At 39.6% G+C, this 13,881-nt stretch overlaps 2 protein-coding genes across 2 annotated transcripts; both read right to left on the reverse strand.

Annotated features, from left to right (window-relative positions):
* Positions 1 to 808: 808 nt before the first annotated feature.
* txnipb (thioredoxin interacting protein b) lies at positions 809 to 3,871 on the reverse strand. Its single transcript, XM_079625763.1, has 6 exons — positions 3,389 to 3,871; positions 2,774 to 2,849; positions 2,547 to 2,694; positions 2,095 to 2,454; positions 1,698 to 1,997; positions 809 to 1,580 (listed from the first exon to the last, which is right to left on the reverse strand). Exons 1-6 carry the CDS (start codon positions 3,642 to 3,644, stop codon positions 1,572 to 1,574), a joined length of 1,149 nt encoding a protein of 382 aa, XP_079481889.1. The 5' UTR covers positions 3,645 to 3,871; the 3' UTR covers positions 809 to 1,571.
* Positions 3,872 to 6,299: 2,428 nt separating this feature from the next.
* hjv (hemojuvelin BMP co-receptor) lies at positions 6,300 to 13,630 on the reverse strand. The gene is made up of 5 exons (XM_079625616.1): positions 13,503 to 13,630; positions 11,767 to 11,844; positions 10,766 to 10,942; positions 9,388 to 9,887; positions 6,300 to 7,359 (listed from the first exon to the last, which is right to left on the reverse strand). The coding sequence occupies exons 3-5, from the start codon at positions 10,866 to 10,868 to the stop codon at positions 6,742 to 6,744; spliced, it is 1,221 nt and encodes a 406-aa protein (XP_079481742.1). The 5' UTR covers positions 10,869 to 10,942; positions 11,767 to 11,844; positions 13,503 to 13,630; the 3' UTR covers positions 6,300 to 6,741.
* Positions 13,631 to 13,881: the final 251 nt, after the last annotated feature.

The following is a 13,881-nucleotide window of genomic DNA, read 5'->3' on the forward strand; positions in this document are numbered from 1 at the left end:
CCGCATCAGGTTTCTGATGATTTAATGGTTCCAGGATTGCTGATCTCGGCCTTGACTCGGTTCCATCCCTGCACGCATGCAGTCCAGCACGGATGTCCCCGGACAGGGCTGCTCCTGTCTGAATATCTTCAAATATTATTTTATGCAGTTTTTGCATTGCATATATTTAGCAATCATTTTAGTTTACCAAATAATAAGAAATCTGAAAACTATACAAAATAGAAGCATTTTCACTTGAGGACTCTAGGACACCGGTGCACAACCAAAAATATGATAAAACACAAAATAATCGCAGGAAAGTGTAGGTACTGTAGAATACATGGTCTGATCTGCTAGTGAGCGAGTTTAGTTACCAGCACGTTCACTTTGCCCATTAGGATTAGAATTACATAACTGGAATGCTATTCTGAACACAGGCCCATGGATGGAAGTGCATTGGCCATGAGTAAATAGCTCTTGAATATTTTCCAGCCAGAAAATATTCCCATACAGATACACAACAGGTGCTCATAACATTGCTATTTGTTTTGTTTCCTGCTATCAACCTTTGCTCTCCATTCATCCTCATGCCAAGAGTGTAGACAAGACTCTGTGCTAATGTACTTACACACCAGATGTTTCATAAAACAAAACTACATGCTTAGTACAGTGACTGTAAAATTTCACAGCAATACTCAGATATACAGTAAACAGAGATAGACAGATGGATGGATGAATGGACAGACAGACAGAGACAGACAGATAGATAGATAGATAGATAGATAGATAGATAGATAGATAGATAGATAATAAGTTTAATGACACTTGATTGCATTTGATCATTTTAACTTTTATTGTATTGTGAAAATGTTATTATCTGTAGAACTCAATCATTTTAAAATAAAAAAATCAATTACAAAATGCACACATTAAATTTCAAATTGGATTACTTTGACACTAATACTCTATTGTAGACTATAAGAAAACTGACTATATAGACATATTCTAATCTAGACAAATACATATTCTGATTTCCATCTATTAAATGAGAATTACACATGCTTCTAGGATTGTGATACTTCCGCAATCAGCAAATAAATGCTCAGCATGACAACTCATTATGATATACAATTGTTTCCACTCACAAAACTGCATCACATTTTTGTGCATCACAAAAATATTGTGCCTCTAATATGAACGTTTTTCACTCTATACATTCCAATTTGGAATAAAAGCAGACAGAATATTACACCAATATGGCAAAATCATAAATGTACAAACTCTCTCAGATGCTGAGGGTTCTTCAGAATTAAACATGAAGACGTCAATGGCCAGTTTCACGAGGTGGATTCTTCTTACATCAGAAAAACTGTCCTGTGATTCAGTAACACAGCTTCAGGCGACTTCACCGACTTGCAATCAACCAGTTCTCGATGACACGCAGCTTTTCATAGTCCAAAAGTCTGGAGTGAAGCATGCATGGTCCTTTAGCAGTGTCATTCTCCGTTCTGAGATCTGAATCTTCCTGCGTTTGATCTTCTACTGGAGTTTAATATTTTGTGGCAGCAAGTGAAGGAGAACTCCATTCAGCCTCAGTTTTGCTGTTTAATCAGAGAAAAGACAGACACAATCCTTAGTGCAATCTCTACTAGGGTAAAGGCTGTGTTTAAATATATCTGTGTGTGTGTGTGTGTGTGTGTGTGTGTGTGTGTGCATACCTCAGTGTATGCTGGAGGAGGGGGAAGCTGGTACTCGCTAATATGCATGAAGATAGGACTGTCATCCTCGTCGTAATCATCCAGGAGAGGAATGAAGGAACTATCCATGCGGTTGTCCCGGGAGATCTCGCTGTAGCTGGGCGGAAAAGACGGGAGCGACACGCAGGTGCTGGAGTTGGCACTGCCATCCTGGCTGCTCATGCTGCTGGTCCGACTGTTCATGCCATTGTAGGGGATCGTCCCGATGACCAGAGGCAGTTCTAGGATCAGCTTCTCGCTTCCTGGGATGTGCACAGAGATCTAAACCCGGAGAGAGAGACACCGGCATAGAGGTTAACCTCTGATCCGCATGTACCAGTGGAGTGCATCTGCATTGATTATCAAGAATATAACTTACCCGCAGAGAGTAGTCAACGTGGATAATGTCACAGCCCAGGATGGTGGGCTTCAGCTTGGGCACACGGAGGACTCTCCCCTGCCACACGTCACGCATGCCAGATATGATGTGGTTGCCCCGGACAGAAGTGAGTTTCTCGTGAAACACTTTGGTGCGGCCGTTCGCCAGGTAAATGTGCTTGGCTATGATGGAGGCTTTAGGAACGGTGATCCGAGAGCAGGTGTTCTCGAACTGAGCGTCGATGCAAATGTCTTCTCCTTCGCTGTAACCCTTCCGGCCTATGTGAGCGGCCACGGAAACGCTGCCGTCGGGAATAAACATGCAGGTGACTTTCTTCTGATTCGCTCCTGCAACTGGAGCCTGAGAGGAAGCAGAAAGTACTGAAGTTCTTATTCACGTTTTAACCATGTAAATTTCACGGATATTTGTGTGATCTCTGTGGAATTACTCACCATGAGATCTTGGGTGTTGACATCAATGGGTTCCTCCACCTCGAAATATCGCTTGCACTCTGCATACGACTGGCCTGATTTCTCTATGATGGCCTTCACGTAGTACTGGACTGAGCCAAACTTTCCCACATACGAGGAAACCAGGCACCTGTTTTGAAAGGTCTTGTGTTAAAATATTAATATTTTAATGCAATATTTGTAATAGGAAATTAAGAAAATAAACCCACCCCGCCTGAGGAAGTTCGAAACCAAACATGAACTCGTATTTGTTTCCAGGCCTGAGAGTGATGGAGCCATCTGCATCTGTGGAGACGAGATTGTTCTTTAAGAAACACTCCAAAGTCTTCATTTACTCATCCTTATGTCTTTTGCATTTTCAATTTAAAAAGGGTTTTTCAATACACAATTCGTAAACGTACATTTGTCCCCTCCCCAACCCCCCATTCATTGAGTTATCGCCTTTTGATTTTCATTCTATGCACAAATAGCTTATTCCACCCACACCAAAATTAGAGTGAAGTAAATGGGAGAAAAATATATGTCTATCCTTGTTCAAACTACAATAGTAGGTTAGGAGCACGACTAGGCCTAGTTATGGGGCTTGAAACAACCCAAAAGACGTTAAAACAGAGTTTAGAGCTCTTTAAATTATGTATGATGTTTTACATTTAGGATTTAAAAAGTTTTAATGACAATTAAAGTAAGATTTACAGGTTAGTCAGAGTGCGTAAGGAGGTTACTATAGCAACATTACGTAACTGGACAGGCACAGGCACAATTACTGACAGGAAAAGTAACGTTAGACCCTCTTGAATTCGCTGGAAAGTTTGTATGAGTCTCACCTGTTGGCTGATGATCGAGGTGAAGAATTTCTTCATATTTCAGGTACTCAATCTCCTCCTTGCAGCGCAGCTTTCCTTTGTTATAATCGACTTTAGCGCATCCGATTCCGAAGAGTTTAACGGCGGAAATCCGCACCGCCTCCGCCACCTCCACGATCACCCGCCCGGCCACTTTATCTCCGCCGCTATACGTGCTCTTGTTCGGGTCACTCAACTGAACTTCTAAGGTCTTGGGTTTCTTTGTCAGTACGCCCATTTTTCTATTTTATAAATTTTGCGAAGAAGAATTCCAGTAGTAATTAGCAGTATTCCACTAATAGTTCTAGCACTCTCTATTCGGTTATCAAAGTAACGTTAACGTTAGCCTAACTGAATCGATCAGTTCAGCAACAAGCTCACCAGTAGGCTACGTGCTGGTGTTATTTTCTGTTGTAATATTATTTTCGGTTAGATGTTGGTGACTCTGTTCTGTCAGTAAACACTGAGTGGGAGTGGGTGGTTATATAGTTAGCACGGTCGCTCTGCTGATGATGCGAGCTGGACACACATATGGGCATCAGTGGTGGGCACCCACATGCGCCCCGTGGATCGCCACAGGCGCGTCTCTCTCATAGGACACACTGGCTGTTTGCGTCCACTCGGGCCAATGGCAACCTGGCCAGAGCGCGTGGACAGCTCGTGGGTAAGGGGCAGGAGTCTTTGAGGAGGTGGAGTAATTATATGGAGCAGAGGTGGAGTATGAGTGCACTGTGCCCTGCTCCAAAACACTCCTCTGTGACTCATTCATAATAGTGGGGATTTCTTTCTACATAACAAATGCATTTGTACCTGAACTGAATGACACCAAAGAATCAAGTGCTTCTAGACAGCCCAGTTTACCCTAACAAAAAATGACTGTGGCTGTACTATGGTAAAGAAATGCTATCGGATGTTTATACTATGTTAATTCGATTTTTTTAAAGTACTAAAAAGTTTGGACATACATAGTAATGTGGTATAGCATACTTAGTACCAGATATGGTATTTTGGTATGCATTTACTTCTGTCACTATGGTACTGCCACAGTATAGTTTATGTGAGGATATGCCATACTATCGAATGATAACCAAATGCATTTGCCACGGTATTTAAATGGCACTAGGTAGGCCTCAGATAATGCCATGTCATTAACCTGGTACATGGCCAAAACCCACAATATTGCCTTAGCACATGTTCAAAATCCCATGGTATTGCATTGGTGTATATCCAAAAAACATGGTATTGCCCTGGTACATGATCAAAAAACATGGTATTATTCTGATATATGTCAAAATACCATGGTATTGCCCTGGTACATGACCAAAAATCATGGTATTACCCTGATATATGTAAAAATACCATGGTATTGCCCTGGTACATGACAAGAAAATGTACATTGTACCATGGTACTCTGGTACATGTCCAAAAACAATGTATTTGTGGTATTTTGAGATCGCTTGAGAACTAAGAGATATCTGACAGATTAGACCGTTATGTCCAGTGGTCATCAGAGATGACCAAACGAATGCAACCATGAACAGTCCACATGCTCTGAAACGTGTTACAGAGACTATTCACATGGACTGTTCTGATTGGATGAGCACTGCCATCTGCTGACTGATCCAAAACACTTCACAGCATGAGCCTCTACAAAAAGTTTAGGAGTCTGATTATATAACCCGTTCATCTGTCATCACAGTGATCGGAGGAGCCTTCATAAACAAACAGCTGCTTACCTCATTCATTATGCTGGTCATCCATCTCCAGAGTTACAATCCTGTCCGAAGAGTGTGGGATAACTCCCTCTGTTATAGATGGCTGTCTGTATGTACTTTTTAACACCTGTTGTTCCATATTATATCATATGAACATAAAACTATAGCATAAACTATAGTGAATGGTACTTTTAAGGTATAAGTGCAGGGAAAAGACAGTTTTAAATTACATAAAACAGACTAATATAATATAAACATTCAAGCTCATCCAAACAAACACCATTCAGTGTCACCCAAGTGTGAAAGACTCAGAATCAGCCACCAATTTTTGATAATTCACAAGGAGCGAAACCTCTATCACCTGTGATCCTCAAACAGATGAATCTCTAGCCTCCATCTCACACCTGCTGAAAACTGGTTTACTAGCAGAGTTTTAACTTTAAACAACAGATGCCAACAGAGAATACCACAGATCCGTCATCATGGTCTTCCACAGGCTTTAGGTAGGAGTCTCTGGGCAATGAAGATCTATGAGAGAAAAATTACTGAAAAGAATCATTGATTCTCATGGTTACTTTCTCAGACACATATAATATCCATAATGTTCTGAAATCATAAGAACTAGTTTGACAAGAAAATTGTTCAATACTCTTTATTTTAGTTTTTTGAGAATGTGATTATTGCAATTTGCCATGAACTGCTTTATTCTACAGTACGTCTCCAGTGTTATTATTGCTAACACACTGAAACCTACACTGAAAAACATGTTCATGACACCAATACGGAGGCCCAAACCTGCAGAGATTCTAAATAAATAAATAAACGTGATAATGAGAAAATTAATAAAGTTAATTTATTAATTATTTATAATTAATAAATAAAATTAGTTTCAGTTCAATTTAGTCCTGAATTTATTTTTGTATTACTTTGTTTCCTTTAGTGCTGTCAAATCGATTAATCGCTATTAAACATATAGGTAACACTTTACAATAAGGTTTCATTAGTTAACATTAGTTAACATTGACTAATGTTAATGAATGAGACTTTATTGTAAAGTGTAACCAAATATATTTAAATAATTTCAGGTAATGCATTAACTTTGGCAGCCCTACAAAAAATGAAAGCAAAACTGAAAATTAAACAAAATTCAAAAGACACACACACACAAAAAATAAATTAATATTTAAATTCCAAACCATGAATAACCCTGACGACCTTCATTAATTAATACTTTGTGGGCCAGCATATGAAAATAACCTGCTCTGTGGAAATATAAAAAAAATGTTTTTTATAATAAATACACTCCTGCATAAAGTTAATCCACCTTTGAGAAAACATACACAAGCTGCATGAGCAAATATCATTTATATTTACATTTTTGCAAAGGTTATTCAAGTTTATCCTGCTAAAAATCTTCACAAATGTTACATTAACAATTCACACACACATGTGCGTTTAACACTGAAACAACACAATCAAATTCTTCTTAACAAGGCCGTTCCAGACAGCCTCTACTCAAAAAACCCAAGCCTCCAAACCACTGAGATGTAAACATTGAACAATAGTATAAATGCCCTTTAAATATCACACAAGGCCTGCTTTAGTGCAGTGTTTTTGATGTCACACTGGGCCCAAAATAGTGTGTCTGAGTGTCTCTGTGAGGACGCTTAAGGCCAGCACCACCGGCAGTGAAGGAGGGTTAGTCCCTGCCCTGTCCGTCAGCAGGTGGACCCTGTCCGGGTCAGAGATCATCGCACGAGCGTCCTCTAAAGCAGCCACAGCTGATGCGCTGGAGTTCACGTCCCCAGTGACCTGTAGGTCAAACAGGCACGCCTGGAAATACACATCCCGCGCCGGAAGCAGTGAGGAGCAGTGTGAGTACGCAGGCGAGGACGGATGAGTGTGTGGCATCTCCAGGCGCTGTGAGACCGGACACCCCCATACGCACAACTGCAGGTCCTGCTCGGGTGTGTAGGACTCCACGATCGCGCGAGGCGAGCGCACGGACAGGCTCAGCGACCGGCCGACCTGACGCACCACTAGCGTCGTCCCGATGTGAGTCGCCCAGATCTCGGCGTGTCGGCCTGGGTCGTGGGAGTGAATGCGCAGGCTCTGGTGCCCTCTGCGATCGCCGCTGGTCACAGAACCATCCACGAACGCCGGCGGAACGTTATCCAGCTCTGCTTGATAGATCTGCAGCTCTGCACATTCACGCCAGTTCTTCAAGATGACCGTGATCTGATGAGGAAACAGACCTGAGAGATGTCAGCTGCAGGACATTAAAGCAGGAGTGATTCTAAACCCGTGCACATATCCCATTATGCATGTCCTATTAATTATTCACAGCAATTCATCATTAGATGTCAGGCTGTAGAATATCATTAGCTCAACCCAGTGTGTTTGAAAGCACTGAACAGCAGCGCGGAAAGAAGACAAATCTGTTATATCTCCCTCTCAGCTGGACAGGCTCGTATAAGGGAATAAGAACTGTCTTTATTAAGATTGGCCGTTAATAAAGTAATGCTGGAGCCTTTAATATGATAATAAAAAAGTGTTTGTGTTTAAGGAGTGAAAGGAGTGAAAATGTGGAGTGTTTTAACAGATAGCCTCATGTACACTCATCTGTGATTCAGTGAAGGACCTTTAACATTCATGAAACCTTTTAATAACTGTTCCCTGAAAGGTCGCCATAAAATCCCACTCTTGAAACCACTACATTGGACCATAATATTTTGGTTACACTTTATTTGAAGGTGTCTTTGTTACAGTGTAATTATACATTGAAGTACACTACTGAGTAATATTAATCAATATGTACTTACTATAGGGTTAGGAAAGGGGTTTGGTTTTGTAATTTTGCATCATTTATAGTTATTACTACAGTAACTACATGTAACGTGTAACAAAGACACTGTAAAATAAAGTGTTGCCAACATTTCTAGTCTTTTTTTTAAATATTTATATATATATATATATATATGATTTAAGCTTTTCATCAACTCACGAAAACCCAGTTTGGGAATCCCAAAGATAAACAATAAGAGAATGTCTGACCAGCATCTGACCAACTGTTTGTTTTAGTTTTATATGCTGTTCAGGGAAGGAGTCCTCTGAAACAGCTGATACCACAATAAGCCTAAATTCAAACCACTGGTTAGTTTTTTTAAATATTTTTTTTTAAATTGCACAGCATCATCAGTTCTCAACTGGCTGTACAGAATGCACTAATAAAAATAAGCCAAATATTTGTTTTTAGAATTTCTAATAACATTTCAAAACTAATATGTGCAGATAATTTTATAGCCATAACTCTTAAATAAAACAGAATTAATCTACTTAAGTCTCAAATAAAAAATGTGTATCTTTTACCGATTTAATGCCGCAGTAACCTCCACTGATTGGTTCTTCTTCAAAAGTGCTACTGTACCTGCATCAACTTGCTCATCATAATCACATCTTGTTTCCAGGCAAACTGGTGCTCCCCAAAGTAGCATAAAGCCAGTAAATCATATTAAATTAAAGCAGAAACTATCTAATGTAATAAGCCTACTCCTTAGAATCAGGACCAACAGCACAGATCTCAAACCTAACGGGTCCGATTTGAGCGTCGGTTGCATTTAAATATTTGAACTTTTACGGCTGGACTGTATGCATCCACCTGTGACCGGACTGGATGCAATGTATTATAATCAAAAGTATGCTTATAATATCATCTTCTAATATCAGCTCAAAATATCAAAGATATTCTCTGACTGGACAGCTAAAAGAAATCTGAGTCCGTGCTAATTTCAATGCGATTTTCTGTGAAATCTGTCAACTCCGAGTCTCTGACTTTCAGCAACTAACCATGTCTACACTGGATGCGCCATTCAGCATCACTCATTATAATGGGTTCTATTTGCTTTGGTTGTGTTGGGTCTGGTGTAGACACGGTTTAGTGTTTTCTCATGTTTCACAGTTGTTGATGATGAGTTTCAAAACAAAACTGATAGACAAACACTGTGTCCTAAGTTAACGAGACACAATGCGATAAGATTCCAGCAACAACGAATTTGTCTGTTCAGTGTCCACACCAGGCGACACAACTATAAGACACACCATCTAACCTTAGGTTTATTTAAAATAATGAGTTAGCCTACATACAACTCATTCCTAAAAAATAGTAATTACAAATAAGTGTTATTAAATGAATAATTCCAGGGTAATTTTATATTATTATATGATTATAAGTTATAGAAGAAGAGGATAAATGTGATTTTTCCACACCTTTGTGAGTATGGTGGTGTAAGAGCTCCCTCTAGTGGGCGTGCTGGTGGCCTGGATGTACAGGTACTGGTTGTCTATGAGAGGCCAGGCGCCCTGTACTGAACACGTCTGGAACTCGTCATTAAAGGTGCGGACATGAGGGTCTCCAAACACCCCGCAGTGCAGGTACTCAGGGGCCCGGCCCTCCCTCTGCATGAACCCCTTCTCATAGAAGCATCCGTCCCCTGAGAACGGGGGCAGGGGCCGCGGCTGAGCTGTGGGGCCGGTTTTGGGGCAACGGTGTTGGATGAGCAGGTCCTCGATGCCCTGCACGGCAGAGTGGTACGCCAGGTCTCCACGGCACGCTCGGGCCGTCCGCTGGGTGCAGAGAGCGTAGGATCGCAGGGCGCTGCAGTATCCAGCATTAGCACCCTCTTTACCCCCACCTCCAATGATGCCCATCTCCAGAGTCGCTGCCACGAAATCTGAGTTGCATCGCAAGATTCGACACTGTGCACACACTGTAGGGAAAAAACAAATGCATTATTTCATCTAGATGTTAAAAGTGGCCAAATTTCCAGAATTGACTAATTTTAGGAGGCAGGTACATTTAACAGGATTTACTAACTAAGAACCAGAGTCAGTGGTGGAAAGAATACAAAACATTTGTACTTAAGTAAAAGTATTGCTACTTAAGTAATAATTTACTTGAGTACAAGTAGAAGTACTGAAAAATTATTTGACTTAAGTAAGAATAAATAAGTAGTTTTTAAGAAACTGCTGAAGACGTATCTTTTTCGGCAGCACTTGATCCAGTAATACAAACACTTTCTTCTCTATTCTAACTTAAAAAAAAAAAAAATTGCGTTGGATTGTACTGTGAAGGGTCATAGCACTTACATACTGTTGTCCTACTGTCCTACTTGTTTCTCATTTGTAAGTCGCTTTGGATAAAAGAATCTGCTAAATGTAAAATGTAAAACAATGGCACATGCCAATAATGTCAGTGGCACATGCCAATGAAGACCGGATGTGCCAATACGCATAGTGACATGTGCCATTGGCTTCTGTGTGTCAGATGTCACGTCACTTAATGTTAATACCGCCTCTTGAAAAATACATGTAGCGAAGTTGAATATTTTTTTTTCAACTCAAGTAAAAGTACCACAATTTAATTATACTCAAGAAAGTAGGACAAATTCGAAAAATCTACTCAAGTACTGTAACGAACATATTTGTAAGTAACTTTCCACCTGTTTTAAGACATTTAAGCTATCATATTTATTCAATAAAATATGTGGGATGTAAATAAATGTTATGTAGTCTTGTTTTTGTCAACTCAAACGTTTTTTGTTTTTTTGTGTTTGTGTGCATTTAAATAGAACTGGAATACTTTTACCGGATGGAGCACTAAAGAGCAGGACCGTTGTGACAATGATCACAATGTGTTTCCAAGTTGTGTGTGAATGATTCCCACGGACAGCTGATGCTGCCATTCCCATCCATACAGACACAGGCAGGACGGCCTGCTCACAGGTGTCTGCACAGGTGCTGAAGCTCTGGGCACTGAAGCGCACTATAGAAAACAACCACACGGGGAGATAAGTCCAGTCACAAATCTGGAAAAACATAGCCTACTTCTTTAGAGAGATTTAAAGGGATAGTTCACCTAAAAATGTTAATTCTCTCATTAATTACTCAACCTCATGTCGTTCTGAACCCGTAAGACTTTCATTCATCTTCAGAACACAAATGAAGATCTTTTTGATTCAAAAAGTCCATAAAGAGGATTGTAAAACTAATCCATGTGAATTGAGTGATTTAGTCGAAATCTTCTGAAGAGACTTGATCGCTTTAGATGAACAGATTTAACGAAAGTCTTACGGGTTTGGAATGACATGAGGGTGAGTATATAATTAATGACAGAATTTTAATTTTTGGGTGAAGTGGTGAACTGTACCTTTAAACAATTCTAATATTGTCTTATTTTCAGAACATATCAAGAGCATTTTATTCATGATGTTTAATATTCTCAAAAAGTTGAATTTTCGGCATCATTACTCCAGTCTTCAGTGTCACGTGATCCTTCAGAAATCATTTTAATATGCTGATTTGCTGCTCAAGAAACATTTATTATTATTATCAATGTTAAAAACAGTTACTGTTACTTTTGGTGAATTGAATGCATCTTTGCTGAATCAAAGTTATATTATTTTTTATTATTCTTACTAACCCCAAACTTTTGAACAGTACATATTGTATTATATTATATTATATTATAATATTGTATCATAAAGTATAATTTAGCATGGGTTTAATCTGTGTTCTAAATACCATTAATCTAATAGGCATTATGCAATAAAATTACATGTTCTCTAGTTTCTAGAAACCTTCTCTTACCTCAAAAGCTCCTGTGATCAATTATGAGTTCCTGAGACCCATCAAGAGACTGATAATGTCATGATTACGTTGTACAGCCTTGGGAGAGAAAGAAGAATATATGAAGAATTTGATAGTAAGTGCAGTCAAACGGTTGTGGACATGTTGTAAACTTTTTCATGCGGTCACTGAAACACAGAGTGAGACAAGACCATGCACCTCACCTATGAAAGTTGACATTTTGAACTATATAAAGTAATACAATTAACATATCCTGCAACTACATAAATAATAGATCAGATCGGCTGACATGAATATACAGAGTTTCACATGTATCAGCACTGCTCTCAGTCAGGATATTTCACAGTTTGGACTCTCAGCACTGATGTGTTATTTACTAAGACTTAAGAACAAACAGTGGGGGAATTCGGGAGTAAACTAAAGTCCTATCCGTGTGTTTGCACTTGACCAACAACTCTTGCTATGAACAATCGGAGTTAAATCAGTTTACACAGAACAAACCTGGTGATAGTTTTCAGCACATGACAAATATCTCAACTCTCATTAAAATCTCATTTAATTCTGATGCATTTCCACCTTCATGCCGGCAGAGCTTTCCCCCTGACACTGACAGCTGATATTTATTTTTTAGCTGTTGGGACGGCTGGTCTAAATATACCCCAGCACACCGGCCTGCCCCTCCAGCACCTGCCCCAGTGGAAATAGCCAGGACTGCACAGAAGCAGGTGTGAGACACACAGCAGAAACTCAACAGCTCTCCGTTTCCTTCTGCAGTCTAAATCCAGCCGGACACTTCAGAATCATTCCCTCTTTCGCTATAGTGCCATTGCATGTGGAAACTGGCAGGATCTGGTGTGCCAGCACTTTTAAAGAGAGCTCATTTCCACTCCAAACGTGTCTAAACGCTCATCGGGGACCAAATATTTCAGGACACAGGATCCTCCTCTAAACAGCTGCTTCTCTTTCGGGACACAGAGTCCTGTGAATCAGCTCCTGGACTCCTGTGAGACATGACTGGAAGTGTGGCCGTCTGTGGCATGGCATGCACATGTGCATTACTCGGTTTGTGTGTATGAAATAAATAAATCATTTCTTAAATTCTTGGTGCCAAACCTTACTGCTTATTATTATAGGTAAACTCAATCCAAATTCAACTACCTTTGGAACAAAGGAATACATTGCTAAGGTAAATAAATGAATTAATAAGCCTAAATAAATAAACACGATATTACTGCATGGTTCTGCTATACAGTAGTTATTGTGGACATTATAAAGTACTGTAATACCATGGAACAGTGATGCATCAGATAGGCTATGTTATTTTCTGATATAGCCTAATTTACATGGTACTCCAAAGTACACTTTTAAAATAAATGTTCTTTATTGGCATTGTTGGTTCTATGAAGAACTTCTAACATCCATGGAATTGGTCCATTCCACAAAAGGTTGGAATAATTTAGGTTGGAATGTGGAAAATATGGTTCATTTAAGAACTGTTCACTGAAACGTTCTTTGGGGAACCAAAACATCACTGTGAAAACTCCCCTTTGGGACCTTTATTTTCAAGAATTAATGTTGTTTTTTTTACAACAACCACTTTTGTGCTGATTAATGTAGCCTAATATTAAGTTCAATGCATAAACAGCCATTCTTTGTAGTTTTACATATATTTATATCACTTGTGTTGTTAATTATTAACTACCCATGCAAATAGAATATAAGAGAGATAAACTCACAGAATCAGAGGACTCTCTCCTGTAGACCGACGCTGAGATCTTTCCCCGTCACTTCTGACACTGACGCGCTCATGTGACGGACTCATGTGCGGCGTGACCCCCGCGTCACTGTCCCGCACGAGTGAGACGCGTAAATCACCAGCTGACGGAGAGCTGCTCCAATCTCTCTCTGTGTGTGTGAGCTGTTTGTCAACACACAAATATTGATCTTTCTAGACGTTACACTTCTTTGTTATTACTTTTCCACTACAATTTGGTGCTATAGGCTAGTAAAATGAACAAAACTGGTAAATGTTTTAGTGATTTATGCTACTTAAATTATTCGAATTAACAAAAATAATCCAATAAATTCATAAAAAATATATTTGCTGTAACCTAT

The sequence above is a fragment of the Phoxinus phoxinus genome, assembly GCF_949152265.1.
Source record: "Phoxinus phoxinus genome assembly, chromosome: 10".
NCBI classification, from domain to species: domain Eukaryota; kingdom Metazoa; phylum Chordata; class Actinopteri; order Cypriniformes; family Leuciscidae; genus Phoxinus; species Phoxinus phoxinus.